Source organism: Cervus canadensis, chromosome 2 (assembly GCF_019320065.1).
Source record: "Cervus canadensis isolate Bull #8, Minnesota chromosome 2, ASM1932006v1, whole genome shotgun sequence".
Classification (NCBI taxonomy): Eukaryota; Metazoa; Chordata; class Mammalia; order Artiodactyla; family Cervidae; genus Cervus; species Cervus canadensis.
The window spans coordinates 3,813,951-3,829,175 of NC_057387.1; the positions used below are offsets into that span (position 1 = coordinate 3,813,951).

Here is a 15,225-nt window from a genome sequence, read left to right on the forward strand (position 1 = left end):
AGAGAAAGTATTGCCAAAATCCAGATTTCTGGAGTCTCTTTAAAAATAGAGAAAACAGAACTCCCATTCTAAGCCCAGTGCAGTAAGTAAATGCTATGTAGGAACTAGAAAGAACTTCTGGGAGAAGATAATCCTCATCTAAACCCTGTAAACTGAGTAGGATTATGAGATGCTCTCACTGCCACGGGTTCTGGACCATGGATTCTACTGCTTGGGATTTTAACTACCAGAAATTGTCTCCAGGAAAGGCCAAGCTTAGGAGGACAAGGGGGTTTAAAAAAAACATTTACAGTGCCAGGCACTTCTAGAATGTGATCTGGAGAAGTACCAGGGCAGATACTTGGTGACTTTCGGCAGCAAAAACAGTTACACTAGACAAAGAATGAAAACTGACACCTGTGAGGATTTTTTTAACCTTTAGATTTTTGTTGCTGCTGCTGTGATACTTGATTTTACCATCCTCTAAACTTTTTTTGTTTACATTTTAAAAATATCCTAATTACTTGAATAAACTTGAATTAAATAAGCTAATGTGTTTAAAATGCCTAACACATGGGAAGAAGTCAATAAGTGTTATTATTAATACAATTATTAAATGTCATTTTAGTCTGTTAATTCTCTCTTATTGATTTTTAATTGTTCTTTAATTTACTGCTTTATACCACTTCCTTATTTTATTACTACTTGATCTGTTTTATAACTTTTGTAAGTATGTTCTCAGTGGATGCTATTTATTTTAACCACTCATTCTAGCTTATTTTATGTTTTAATTGTTCTCTTTGCTACTTGTGTATCATAATTGCCTGTAACCTTCATTTTGCCATTTCACGTGCAATTTTCTCCATCTCTTGCCATTTTTATCCTTCCGTTGCCTATTTTCTTCTTAATTATGTTTCTCTTATTTCCTGAATCTTTATAATTTGCCATTATTTTCTTCTATTTTTTAGCCTCATTCATCCATAGATGAATAAAGCTTGTCATGTACTTTGTTGCACTTATTCATTTAACTCATTTTTTTTTATTCTTACTCTTTTCAATTATTAAAAATGCCAAGTATTAAGTGTTGACAAAGAGGGACACTTGGTAGAAGTCCTGGCCCTGTGAAGCAAGGTGGCTCCCTCTTTTCTTTTCTATTGATCTAGGAAAAACTGTTACTTCTATAGTTAATACCCCAGTTTCGTCAATGCTCATCTTCCATCTTGTGTACGATACCTGGATCCCTGGCTAAGTTAACTAACCAAATATGACACAGTAGCGCTATAGAGTAAGCTGTATCCAGGTAAGGACTTTCTATATAATTTTTAGACTTATTTTTAATAAAAGAACTAATCAACCTTAAGCCTTCTAGATGCTACCCTGATAAGATACATAACAGAATAGTCATAACTGAGTTCTTATAGCTCTTTCCAACATCAGCCTGGCCCCAAAATATAAATTATCAGGAAACATAATGGATTTTCTTACTGTAAGGTTCTTGCCACCTCAATTAAGCATTTTAGGACTAGGATTTCAAGGGTCCTGGATAAAGGGGAAGAACAGAAGCTTTGTAGTTAGACCATCTTGGGTCCACACCCTGGCTCGATCACTGGCTAGCAGTTTGATCTTGGGCAAACCAGTTAACCTCACTGAGTCTCCATTTTCTCATCTATAAAATGGAGATGAGAACGTTTATAAAGATATTGGTCTAAACTGAAAAGCTGAAAGTGTTAGTCTCTCCGTTGTGTGTGATTCTTTGTGACCCCATGGACAAGCTCCTCTGTCTATGGAATTCTCCAGACAAGAATACTGCTGGAGTGGATAGCCATTCCCTTCTCCAGGGAATCTTCCCTAATAGGGGAATGAACCAAGGTCTCCTGCAGTGCAGGCAGATTCTTTACCATCTGAGCCCAGATTCTTTACCAGGAAAGCCCCTAAGAAAACTGGAGTGGGTTGCCATAGGGCCCTCAATAAATATTATGAGTTAGTATTCTTAGTATAGACATGGATACTGGTGGAGGCTCAAGTTATCCCCAGAACATTAAGCATGTAATTAATTGTGCTTCTGTTCTTCTACCCCTCTAAAAAGGCACATAACCCTCAGTTGTTCTGCTGGGTCCCTCTGTCCTGAGTTCTGATGAGAAAGGGACCTGAAACATCCCTTCCAGAACCTCATGTTCTTACTATTAGAGCACCCTGTAGGTCTACAGGTTGCCTGAGACTGACTTACACACTCCCAGGCTAGATCAATTCCTGAAGGAGAAATAAAGTATGATTTTAGACAGGTGTGTGAGTTTGAAAAACAAATAAGCTCATAGAAGTTTGGGGGAGGTTTCAGAAAATGAATTTGACTTCAAACTAAAAGACACTAGAGAAGAAAGGGGAAGAAATGGCAAAAGATGAAAAGAGGAGAAATGTAATTGTTTACAAGTGAGGAGATCATATTATAATTTACCTTCCAAAGATCATTAGTCTCTATGTCTATATATTTTTAAAGTTCTTGGTATGGAAGAGGGCTATAAGTCTTAAAAGCCTTAAAAGCAGGCACATCAAGTCAGAACCTAAAGCAAATGTAGAATAAACCATCTTATTCAATTTTGAATGGGCCTGTTTGAGAAGAGGTAGAGTGAAGGGGTGAGCAGTAGCTCGGGGTGGGGAGAAGAGGGAACATCTGAGGCTGGAGAAGAGCAGGCTATTCTGTGGACAACTTGGCGCTCAGCTCGTTCTTCCTGTTCTTCTTCTTTGATCGTTTTGTAAACTATGAGAAAGGGGTAGACCCAAGAAACGGAAGGGTAAGAACTTTAGATGCAAGTGTATTTCATTTGTCAAAACTTAGAGAATATAGGCTTACTGTTTTTACATTTACTTGTGTAAAATTTTACCTCAGAAGAGGAAAAAACTACAAACAAATATCAAACTCCAGTAAATGATATACATACCAGTAGTATTTATTTAGGTGAAAGTGCACTGTTGTCTTTGAAATGCATCAAAAAGAAAAAAAAGATGGACTGATAGATGGGTAGAAGGATAGAGATGTCAAAGAAGGATATACAATGAGGCTGGTGTAGTCAAACATTAACGACAGAAACTAGGTGGTGGGTATACAGGTAAGTTTTGCTATAAAATTCTTCTAAATTTTCTATATGTTGGAAAATTTCAAAATAAAACTGGAAAAATTAAAAAAGAAAAAAAAAAGAAACTTTAATGCAAAGATAGCTGCATAATTCCTTTTCTTAGGGAAGTCTTAGGCAGTGTTGAAAGGCTTTACCCACTGGAACAGAGCTTCTCAAATTCAATGTGCTTAGGAATCACCATGGGATCTGGTTAACCTGTGAAATCGGATTTAAGAGTTTGGGTGAGGCTTGAGATTCGTCATTGGTCTCGAGCCCCCCGGTGATGCAAAGGATGCTGACTTGGGAGGAAGGAACATCTAAGCAGAGGCCGCCAGCAAAGACTTTGGTCATCTGAGAGGTCCAAAACAGAGACTGGTCCTCTCTAAGTCCCAAAGAGTTTTGAGACATAAAGAAAGGTTTAAATCAAGATGAATTCAAAGACATGTCCAGCTTAAGCTTGGAAAATTATTAGATTAGATGATTAGGGGCGGACAGAGTTGGAAATTACTGCAAATAGAACCATAATAAATGTTGGTATTTATGTATTTGTATTTTCAATCTTCCTTCATATAATTATTTCACTGTTTAAAGCACATTATTATGCTAATCTGAGTTAACTTCTTGCATATGGTTAATTTTTAATAGAGTTCAATTTATACAAGGAAAGGCTTATTTAAGCAGAAAGCATGCCTTTCTGTGTTCTGTGTTAGGAAGCCTACTGTTTTCACAGCTTGAACACTATTGTGCCACTTTTGGTGACCACTACAGGACTTATATGCAGAGTATATCATGAGAAACGCTGGGCTGGAAGAAGCACAAGCTGGAATTAAGATTGCTGGGAGAAATATCAATAACCTCAGATATGCAGATGACACCACCCTTATGGCAGAAAGTGAAGAGGAACTAAAAAGCCTCTTGATGAAAGTGAAAGAGGAGAGTGAAAAAGTTGGCTTAAAACTCAACATTCAGAAAACTAAGATCATGGCATCTGGTCCCATCACCTCATGGGAAATAGATGGGGAGACAGTGGAAACAGCGTCAGACTTTATTTTGGGGGGCTCCAAAATCACTGCAGATGGTGACTGCAGCCATGAAATGAAAAGACACTTACTCCTTGGAAGGAAAGTGATGACCAACCTAGATAGTATACTAAAAAGCAGAGACATTACTTTCACAACAAAGGTCCATCTGGTCAAGGCTATGGTTTTTCTACTGGTCATGTATGGATATGAGAGTTGGACTGTGAAGAAAGTTGAGCACCGAAAAACTGATGCTTTTGAACTGTGGTGCTGGAGAAGACTCTTGAGAGTCCCTTGGGCTGCAAGGAGATCCAACCAGTCCATCCTAAAGGAGATCGGTCCTGGGTGTTCATTGGAAGGACTGATGCTGAAGGTGAAACTCCAGTACTTTGGCCACCTGATGCGAAGAGTTGACTCATTGGAAAAGACCCTGATGCTTGGAGGGATTGCGGGCAGAAGGAGAAGGGAATGACAGAGGATGAGATGGCTGGATGGCATCACCAACTCGATGGGCGTGAGTTTGAGTGAACTCCGGGAGTTTGTGATGGACAGGGAGGCCTGGCGTGCTGTGATTCACGGGGTCGCAAAGAGTCGGACACAACTGAGCGACTGAACTGAACTGAACTGAACAGGACTGGCAGAGCATCTGGAATTGCTCTGTCCTACATGGCAGCCACCAGCCATCAAATTAGACACAATTAGTAAATTCATTTTCTTAGTCACACTAGCCACACTTCAAGTACTTAACAACCACGTGTGGCTAATGGTTAACTTACAGGACATCAGTGAAATTTCTACCAGTGTAAAAAAGTTCTTTTGCAAAGCACAACTTTAGATGAAAAGAATAGCTTTTGGCAGAGTCACCTTGCAAATCTATAAATGAATGGCAAAGTCAGTCCATGCTTATAAGCATGTATTTTTAGTTGATAGGAATATTATACATATGTAAATACTTTTTATGATGGCCATTCCCCAAATTCTTTAAAAATAATATTACATTGATGATATTTGGTGCCACAGTCCTTCCCTTTCAGAGAAGCTGGGAACTATACCAGGAAACTCTCAGTCCTAGCTTTCTGTGACCTTACAGAGTACAAGAACCATGTTCTATTGATATTTGCGTTCCTGGCACTGGGTATCAGAAGATTCTTAATAAATCTGTTGAATAAAGCATTTATTCATTTACTTATTTGGTTAGTTGCTTCAGACTCAAGTCAGTCATGCCTTCTGCCTTATATATCTGTGAAACTGGAGAATATTTAGACGTGGAATAGAATTTCCCTAAACTCAATTAGAGCCAGAGATAGAGGTTTTTTAAATTCACCAAATTTTAAAATAACGATTGTTGGAGAAGGAAATGGCAACCCACTCCAGTATTCTTGCCTGGAAAAGTCCATGGACAGAGGAGCCTGGCGGGCTGCAGTCCATGGGGTCACATGACTGAGCATGTGTGCACGAGGGTGGAGGGAGATGGGCTGGTAGCAATAAAGTGGTAGAGCTAAAAAAAATTAAAAAAAAAAAAAAAACAACGATTGTATTTTTTTAAAAAGAGGTCTAATGTTTTTCCTGAAAATAAGTTTGTCTAAGAACATGAAACTCCTTCCTAGAGGGCGAGGGGGCCATCTTCTGAAATCAATACTAACTTTTCCCACAACTGAATTCAGCCAATTTAATTAGCTTAATATTTACGTAGGTCTGTCCTGGGTGTTCATTGGAAGCACTGATGAAGCTGAAACTCCAATACTTTGGCCACCTCATGCAAAGAGCTGACTCACAGGAAAAGACCCTGATGCTGGGAGGGATTGGGGGCAGGAGGAGAAGGGGACGACAGAGGATGAGATGGCTGGATGGCATCACCGACTTGATGGACATGAGTTTGAGTGAACTCCGGGAGTTGGTGATGGACAGGGAGGCCTGGCGTGCTGCGATTCATGGGGTTGCAAAGAGTCGGACACAACTGAGTGACTGAACTGAACTGAACTGAAGGGGCTATGCTGCTTTCAGGAACAACCACAAAAATAAACTGTCCTTTGGAGGCTGTTAATTTTTTTCTTTATAGAGCAGAAGGCAGGGGAGACTTGAATCTGGAAGAACTAACCCAGTCCTAGCCCTAGGACAGCACAACTGTCCAAGGACACGTGTGGGCCCAAATGGGCAGGATGATGCAACATATCAATTTCAGTGAAAAAAGCATGGTACCATTGTTAAAGCATAGATGATACTCTTCCCCAAAACACAAATTTATCTTTTCCTTATAGCTTTTAAGTATATTTCCTTTCCTCCCATATTTTCTTAGGAATGGAAAAACATCATGCTTGTAAGAACAGGGATACTGGAAGAGGCCTCTGACATCATTCAGCTCAACTATCCTTTCTAGAGTTTGGGAAACTGAATCCTATCAAGAGAAGGTGACTTGTCCAGTCACACAGGCAGAAAGTAGCAGAAACATTTCCCCACATACACTTTAAATGTGATCATGTTTGGGGTGACTGTATCACTAGGTTTGAGATCAACAAAATTCTTTGTGACTACATTTACTTCTAAAGAGAAAGGCATCTCCACAAAAGGATACGTACTTTATTATAGGTCCATGGTATGACATTTTTGTCAGGAGGGGAGCAGATTTCTCAAACTATTGCTAGTTGGTCTTGAATTCCTCTCTTTTGCGTTATAACTTAATTTCAAATCCCCTCCTAAACTACTGAATTTATTGGTTCCCTTGTCCTACTTAGTATTCCAAGAACAGGAAGTCTAATCTCAAATAAAGTGTTGTGTGAGACTGAAAGTTAAAATACATCCTGATTGGCATGAGGGTCTCCAACTTGACCTGAATATATTATGAAGTAGCCTCATTCCCTTAGGTCAAAAATGCTATTGATGATATATTTATTGAATGAATATATGAATGAATAGATGAGTAAATGAATGAATGAATATATGAATGTATGAATATGCCATTGAATGATCTGGCCTCATTCATCTTTTATACCTATAAGGACTTTCAGCTGGCAGCTGAGGAAACCAATGGATTGCATATGAAATTACAATATTGGGATTTTTTTTTTTTTTTGCTTCAACTATTGTGGACTCAAACAAAATACTTTTCTGGTCTCAAATGCTCAGTTGATAACCGTATTAAGGCTGAAAGGCCACATCATGGAAGAAGCTAAAGGGACTTACTCTGTTTCCTTTTGGCTCTGTCATCAGGAAGAATCAGGCGATAGGCTTCTGGAAGGCAGGAGTGCATCAGCTCTGTACCCCTGCCTTCAACCCTGCAGATACTAGTTCACTATGTTCAAGCCTGTCCTCCCACTCTTTACCCCCTAGCCTGGGGCTGTTCACTGCTACCTGGTCACAGGACCAGAGGAGCCCAAAGGCAACTAACTGGGGGCACATCTGAATGTTTTAATATCGTCAAAATTCACATTTGGTTTGGTATAACAATTAAGACTTCATATAATTAAAGTGAGTTTTTAAAGATCTGCATATGATTTTAATTATCATTCTCACTCCCCACAATTCCCTACAATTCCACATGTGGCAACATCTTATATACTTTAAGTGGAAGGAGGCCTCTCAGAAGTAGTTAAGAAAAAATTAAAATGATGGCATGTGGCCAAGTATTACCAAGTAACCTCTGCGATATCCAAATGCCTGAAACATGTTCACTAAAATAGTTCACTATTTTTTGCCTCAATTTCTGCTTTTTATTTATTTTCTTCGTAAATGTCCTTTTGTCCCTTTGCTTAACATGGGAAAAAGCAAAAACAAAAATAAAAACATGTAAGTTATGGTTTACAAAGATCAAAGCTTCATCGCTATTTTTCCACTACTATAATTATCACAAAGTAAAATCAATGAGATTTTTCTGTCATCAACTGACGTTAATAGCACTCTGCCTTTATAGTGAGAATACCAACATTTTATTTCCATTTTCACTTCATCTTTTGAGTAAGAAAACTCTTACATTGGTTATCTTATCAACATTTAAGAGGGGACTGGAATGAACTTACTCACTTAAGTCACATTCTAAAATAATTAAAAATAAATTATTTCACTCTAAAAATTGAATGCTTTCTGCCACCACCAATCTCTGAATTCAAAGAGAGACGTTCACATGAGGCAAGCTCTCTCCTTCCCTCAAGATCCGATCAGAGGGGTAAGTGATGGAGCAGCGAGAAGGCATGGTGGAGCCTAACTCGAGTGAACAAGCTGTCTGGCGAGAGGAGCCTACGGTTGAGTCTGGTGTCCCTGGAGTGAAGAGTAGAAATCAAACAACATACTTGTAGGACTCCAGAATTAACTAAGCTGAAAGGACCTTAGAGCTTATTCGTTGGGAAAATTTGACAGATGAATGATATAGAGGTGAAGAGACTTGCCAGAAAGAAGCCACAAGAAGAATCAAGTTTCCTGACTTCCAGTTGCTGCCACCTTTCACCTGTTCGTACAGGTTCTGGTCCAAAGTCTGGTAGAGACAGCATTGAGAACCCCATAAAAACCAATGTTCTCCAGACTTGTGGTTGCCAAGGGGGACTGGGGTGGGGGAGGGGAAGGAAGGACTGGGAGTTTGGGATTAGCGGATTCAAACCATTATATATAGGATAAACAACAAGGTCCTACCATATAGCCCAAGGAACTATATTCCACATCCTATGACAAGCCATAATGGAAAAGAATATGACAAAGAATGTGTGTGTGTGTATATGTATAATTGTGTCACTTTGCTGTACAGAAGAAATTAACACAATATTGTAAATCAACTATAGTTCAATAAATTTTTTTTAGAAAAAGAAAAGATATTCTTTTGCTATGTGGATGGCTAGCCCACAAACAGGTTTTGGTAAGCGGATTCTTTCAGGAAAGATAGCATTAAGGAATCCAAAGTGATAATTCTCTTGAAAATATCACCACTGTGCAGCTTAATTTATTTAATGCTGATCTGACTCTTATTCTCAGAGAATTTGCCTTGGTCAAAAAGTTTTTCCAAAAACAAATACTTAAAAAGCTTTTTGAGTTAAAAAGAGAGCCTATTGTGAGTTAGTAAGTCATTTAAGAGAAAAGTCATTACTGGATCCCTTACAGCTGTTATGTAAGATGTGGCATTTTAAAATTCAGTGGTAGCTTGTCTCCTTCTATCTGATTTATTCATTCAACAAACATGTTTTGAGCAACTAATGTATACATTTTAGGACATGTATTTGGGAATGAAAGAGTGTGAAGTGTGTCTGTGCACATATCTGCAATGCAAGGGAATGTGTATATATGATAGAGAGGAGGGAAAGGAGGGTTAAGAAGACACACAGTAAGGAGGAGCTGGGTGTGGGACAGTCAGTGGGATGTGGGGGAGTGGATGGGACAGGGAAGGTAATATAGGAAGAAAGGATATTTCCATAGATGACACACAGGTGTGAAGGTAGGGGGATGTGTGTAGCCAGGTAAAGGTGAGCTGACCACATTGCCTGGCATCCAAAGATTACTGGCTGACAGGATGAGGTGGATGGATAGGTAGATGGGGCCAGAGAGTGGAGGATTCTGAATGTCAGACTCAGGGACTGCATTTTCTTAGGTGGGCAATAGAGAGGTGCTCACGATTTCTAGGCAAGGAATGACAAAATTCAGGGGATGTGCGTAAGAGAAAGGAGACACTAAAGGCAGTAATGGTAATTAAGAAATGTTCACAATAGCCTAGCTAATAAACTTTTCTAGAAGGAGGATGGTGGTCATGGGAAAGGAAAGAGTGGCTTTGAGAGCTAAGTGGTCTTTCAGTCTGTCTGATGGACAGACAAGGGCACTAGTCTCCCTCCATCTCTTAGAACCACTCTAAACCCAGTGAACACAGCCCGTTGTCATCTGGGAACACAAAGCACGTGAGGAGGTGTAGTTTTACGCCCACCATGGCTGAGGAAGGGGGTCCTCAAGCCTTGTCTAGCTCTGTATCCTTTTCAAAGGCATACCTTTCCATCAGAAGAGGAAAAAAATGACAACTCCTAACCTATCTTCACTAGGAACTACCTACTGGGACAACTGCTCACACAGAGGGAAAAGGGCAAACTAGAAAGTTATCACTTACAACATTTCCTCTGCACTCATGTGCAACAATGGATGCTTTGCCAAGCCCTTGCTACCTAAGTTCTCATTTCCCCTAAAGCAGCCACGAAGGTATTAAGAGTGGGAACTACTACCCCATTTTATAAAAGACAAGGTTTGATGCCTGCACATGGACACGAGAGTAACAAGGACCAGAGTCTCTCAACTCCCAGGGCAGCGTTCTCACCACTACACATTGTGACCCCATTGCTGCATGCGCTGAGTTAATGCAAGTGGTCTGAACTCCATGAGATTTAAAATAGATGCTGGTTGGATACGACGTGGGTGCTGTAAAAACCTAGGCGGGAGAGCAGATAAAGGCTGCCCAGAAAATGTCCTCCACTGAGTGAAACACAATCCAGAGCCCAGCTGGGAATTCCATTGCCTCCTTGGGTTTTGGAATTGTTTATTTTTACTCCTTGCCTCAAATTTTTCATTCCTGTCCTTGTCTCTTCTCATCTCACTTCTTTCTCTCTCTCTCTCTCTCTCCTCCTAGCAGCCAGTACCCCTCTCTGTACATATCTCAGCATCTAATATCACTCTCTAAAAATAGCTCTGACAAGCTTAGTCTCCTGCAGGTGACACAACTTAAAACTGATACCAAAGGAACAGACCGTATCATGATCAGCCTTTGATTCATTTACCCTGTGTACTAAAGACCCTGAAATAAAATAAACACAGTTCACAGGGGAAAGAAATTAATGCAAAATGAGACTCTTTCAAGTGGCATTTTCCAGCCCAGTTTTTGTGGTGGGTTTATGTAATCAGACATAATAGTCTGCACATGTGTGGCTACACGATTTCAGAAATGATTCCCAGCCCACCAGATGACGTCAGAGGGGCCCACGTTGAGCCCCTTGAGTCTGAGAGCGGCTCTCTTCTGTGCTGCCCAATTAGGAAAGACGCCAAGTTAGCAGAGCTGTCAGCCCAACTTCCTGCCCAGTCACGTAGCGTTTCTTCAGTTCTCTTTCTGAGTGTGTCCACAGTCTCCTCCCACAATCTTATCCTTCATCATGTTCCTCTCATTCACTTACACACAGAGCAAAACTTTTCCAGCTCAAAAAGATCCAGCCAATGTATACACGCCTATGCACTTGAACAACCCCCCCTCCCCCAACACAGAACAACTTAATTCATTTGGAATCCATTTTTGAGAACAGAATTCTCCATCATACTGTCTTGGATTTTTCTAAGCAGGCACCTGGCAAGTCAGCCATGAATATAGGAAGAATAATTAGTATAAGCACAAGAAGGGAAAAATCCTTCTGCTCTGGAAACTCTTTCTAAAAAACAGACACAGGTGCCCAGAGTATGTTTAACAGGGTCAGCTTTGACCTCCCACTTCCCTCCCAGAGAGGAACTTGACAAATATTATAGAAATTCAGAGGAGATTTTGCCAAAGGAAGCTAGACAATAAAGAATTCTTACTTGGAAGGGGCCTTGAAAGTCACCAAGACAGTCACCACCTGGTACCTAAGCCTCTGCCACAACATCCTGACCAAGTATTAATAGTTAGCCAAACCAGGCCTGAATGCTCCAATGACGGGGAATCTTTGGCTTCCATAGGCAAGAGACCCCTTCTTTGGACAGCGCTGACTGTAAGAAAGGACCTTCCGATGTTGAAGTGAAATGTTTCTACTCAGGATTCTGAGTAGATTCTACTCAGGTAGAATCCTGATCTACTCCCTTTAGATCATTCAGAATGAAGCCAGTATCTCACAGAAGACAGCATGTCTCAAGCTATTACTTACCATTCAAACCTTCTCTTTAATGGGTTAAGAATTCCTAATTTTTTCAATCACTCCTCTGATGACACAGCTGGTACCCTCTTGTTTCCTTCCAGTCTGGCCATCGTCATGTGCAATTTCCCCAATGTAGAGTTGAAAAGCTCTATTTCCATTGCAGATGCCAAACCTCAATTAGTATAGGCGAGGATTACACTAACATACGATGCCCACCTTTCCTTCCTACCATCCCTAATGTATTTTAATCCCAACAACAGAAACGGAAAAAAAAAAAAAATCCTCACCATCATCCAATCATAGTTTTCCTAGCTAGTTCTGAGCCAATAGTTCTACTGGAGCATCTCATGACCTCTAAAAGCCTAGGAAATCACCCCTGATCCAAAGAACAGCCTCCTTTTCCAGACTGCCCTCTTGCCCCAGCTTGCTGTCACCGCTGCTGAGATAGCGGACGATTGATCTGAGAAATCAAGTTGGATTGCTGTCCCAAATCTACACTCGGTTCTCCGTGTGTCTGTCTGATCGATTTCACTCTGTGCGACATAGCTTGTCGCTATGAATTTTCATGCTAGTCAGGAGCCGCCAGTGCACCCAAGAACAAGTAGAAGATGGTCTGCACCCCTCCCCACCCCTTCAACATCGCCAGCCTCTGTGTTCATTTTTTTAAAATCATCCTTAGATGGGAGAAAGGTGTTTTTTTTAAAGACCACAGACCAGGATGCAAGGGATTCTGGTTACCGGTCTTCCCCCACCAGCTTCTCAGGTCCCTGCTTGTGGCGACATCTCCTACCCCTGGACTAGGTGTCACCTGTTCGGCAGCCCCTCTCAGCTGAAAGCATGTGGCCGCAGGTGCCATGCAAACGCTGATTGTGTCTGACAGCCCTAGACGCCAGCTGCCTGCATGAAGCCTGCCCAACCGCCACGTTTTTTGAGGGTAGAATGCTGCCGATGGCAAGACTGATACAGAAACAAGAAACTAGGTGACCGTAAAGCTAAGATAAGTCCTACTAAGTGGCATTCCGAGCCCTATGGCTTTGAAATAATTGGCAGTGATAGAACAGAAACAGAGGGGGGGAGCCTTGTTTTCTTACACTGATGCCCTGCGGACTGTACATCTGACTGGCTGCGAGTCCGTCACTGTATCCTCCTGTCTGGCTGATAACATGGCGAAGGGTATCCACCTAAACAGACGAACAGAGAGGAGGTTAGTCAGAGAGGTGCAGCGTAAGGGACACAGCTCATCACCACACAGGCTACCGTTTGCGCACGCCAAATTAACGCAACCACTGGAGATGTTCTTCCTGGGAAAGGAACCATTAGGAGGCTGGCCTCCACTCCATGCTAAATCCATTATCCTTTCTGAGCTTAGTCAGCAAGACAGAAAAATGGTCAAAGGAAGCTGGGTTTCCCAACAATGAAACTACTGTTGCATAAGACAGCAGGGATTGGGTGATGGAGTGGGTGAGTGGGAAGATTGAAAGATTTTTCCCTTCTCTCCAGATCGTCCTATATAACTTCTTTGCTCAGGAGCTTATAAAAGTCAAGGTTCTGTTTAGAAGGGCCAGCCAGCCACCTCACAGAGAGAACAGTGTGCGACTAATGCTGTCTTTTTGAGGACTTAAATAATGGCCAGTTGTCTAGTCATTTGGCCAAAGTCTGACTATGTATCTTCAAACTTGGTGCCAGGCAATGTTTCCAAAGCAAGGGGCTGAATCACCAGCTAGTCAGTCTATTCCAGGCACATAATGCCTCTTGTTCCTCATGCAGGTGGGACCCTGGGTGGGCATGGCTCAGAATCGCCCTAGTGACCCTGACCCAGAGCCCACCGCTTCACCCTGTCACGTCAGGCCGTGTGCTCACACAGAAGGATGGCTTCTGAGTTGTTGTGAAGGTGAGCTGCTGACTGAGGCTTACGCCACACAACTTGAGTTTTGTTTCCCAGCATGGACCAGACTTGTCACCAGAAACTCAAGTCCCTTGACCTCTAGGATGACTACAAAGATGAATTTAGTCAACCTGACTGGGTATCTTTAAAGGTTAAAATGAAAACCTGAGGTACGAAGGTATGTGCCTAGTCATTAATGACCTCCATGTTGGCCAGATGTTGAGTGAGGAAAAACCAACAAACAAGAAAGAAACTTGGAAAGCAAGCCGATAGCCTGAACTCCTCCCTTTCCCTTCTGTGAGCAAAGAACACATGGGGTCCACTCGCCTCGGTCACCTCACCCTGTGTTTGCTCCTCTCCTGCCTTCCTCGTACGACTGACAAGCCAGAGCCAAATGCATTCACAAAGTGTGGACAAGATTCCCCACGACAGTGGTTGTCTTTGTTTTGGTTTGGTTGTTGGTTAAGGTTTTGTCTCTACATCTCTCTCTGTCTCTTTCTGTCTGGACAGAAGCAGGAAGTGCCGATCCGACTGACGGCCCTTGGACTCTTAAGGCATTCACCTGGCGGCACATTGGCTGGGTCCCTACCTGTGATTGCACGTTGGCTCCAACCTGGGCCCCTTGGTAAGAATCCCCATTGAGTGACTGCACGCTCATGAACAAATCTCCAGAGTTTGACATGTTAAAAGAACTGGAAGAACCTGGAAAGGAAAGAGTGAGGCACCTGAATCACAGAAAGGAAAAGGCTCAACCCCCGCAACTAACAGCCAAGAGGAAGAATGACATGCAAAGCAACCCCCCCCAAACAAAACTAAAATCAAAACAATATCAACAGAGTCTGGTTAGTAGCATGAAGAACAGAGCAAGCAATAAAGGGTGCATATCATTCATGTTACTTGAAGCCCACATCTCCCTGCAAGTTGCCTGTACGACTGCTTCCCCTTAGCTACTTTAAGTTGAGAAAGGAAACATGTATTTTCTCAACTTGGGTCTATTTGAACTGGAGACAGTTTCCAGCCACTGGATCTCTCTTTCACGCCTCTAAAATTCTGGGACTGGCTGGGGGACCATGAGCTGGAGACTATGGGCTGGTCAATGATGCTTCTGCCACCATGATGGAGCACCTGAGCTGTCAGCTAGATTCTAAATAAGCTAAAGCTACACCCATCTACCCTCACGTGGGGAGCAGAACTGGGGGTGGGAGGGCACAAAGGCAGCGCTGCACAGTAGGGATACTCTGGGATATGAGTCATGGACATTCCTCACTTTCTAGAAAGAAGATGATGTCCCCTTCTGGGAGGCAAACAGTCTAAGAGAGCCAAGAAGGCTGCAAAAATATACAGGGATAATATGCTCTTCTTGCCACCTGCCATTTTGGAAGAAGATGAGACAGAAATTGAAC

The 15,225-nt window shown here is 41.8% G+C and overlaps 1 protein-coding gene across 4 annotated transcripts in view; it reads right to left on the minus strand.

Annotated features, from left to right (window-relative positions):
* Nucleotides 1-15,225, minus strand: part of PBX1 (PBX homeobox 1) — a 329,043-nt gene that overhangs the window by 61,043 nt on the left and 252,775 nt on the right. For 2 of the 4 annotated variants that reach the window (XM_043450585.1, XM_043450579.1), the window contains exons 7-8: nt 14,412-14,524; nt 13,029-13,118 (exon numbers count right to left, since the gene is read on the minus strand). In XM_043450585.1, the coding sequence (XP_043306520.1) occupies nt 13,029-13,118; nt 14,412-14,524 (203 nt within the window). The remainder of the gene's footprint in view (nt 1-13,028; nt 13,119-14,411; nt 14,525-15,225) is intronic. The other 2 variants (XM_043450602.1, XM_043450593.1) reach the window with 1 other exon arrangement.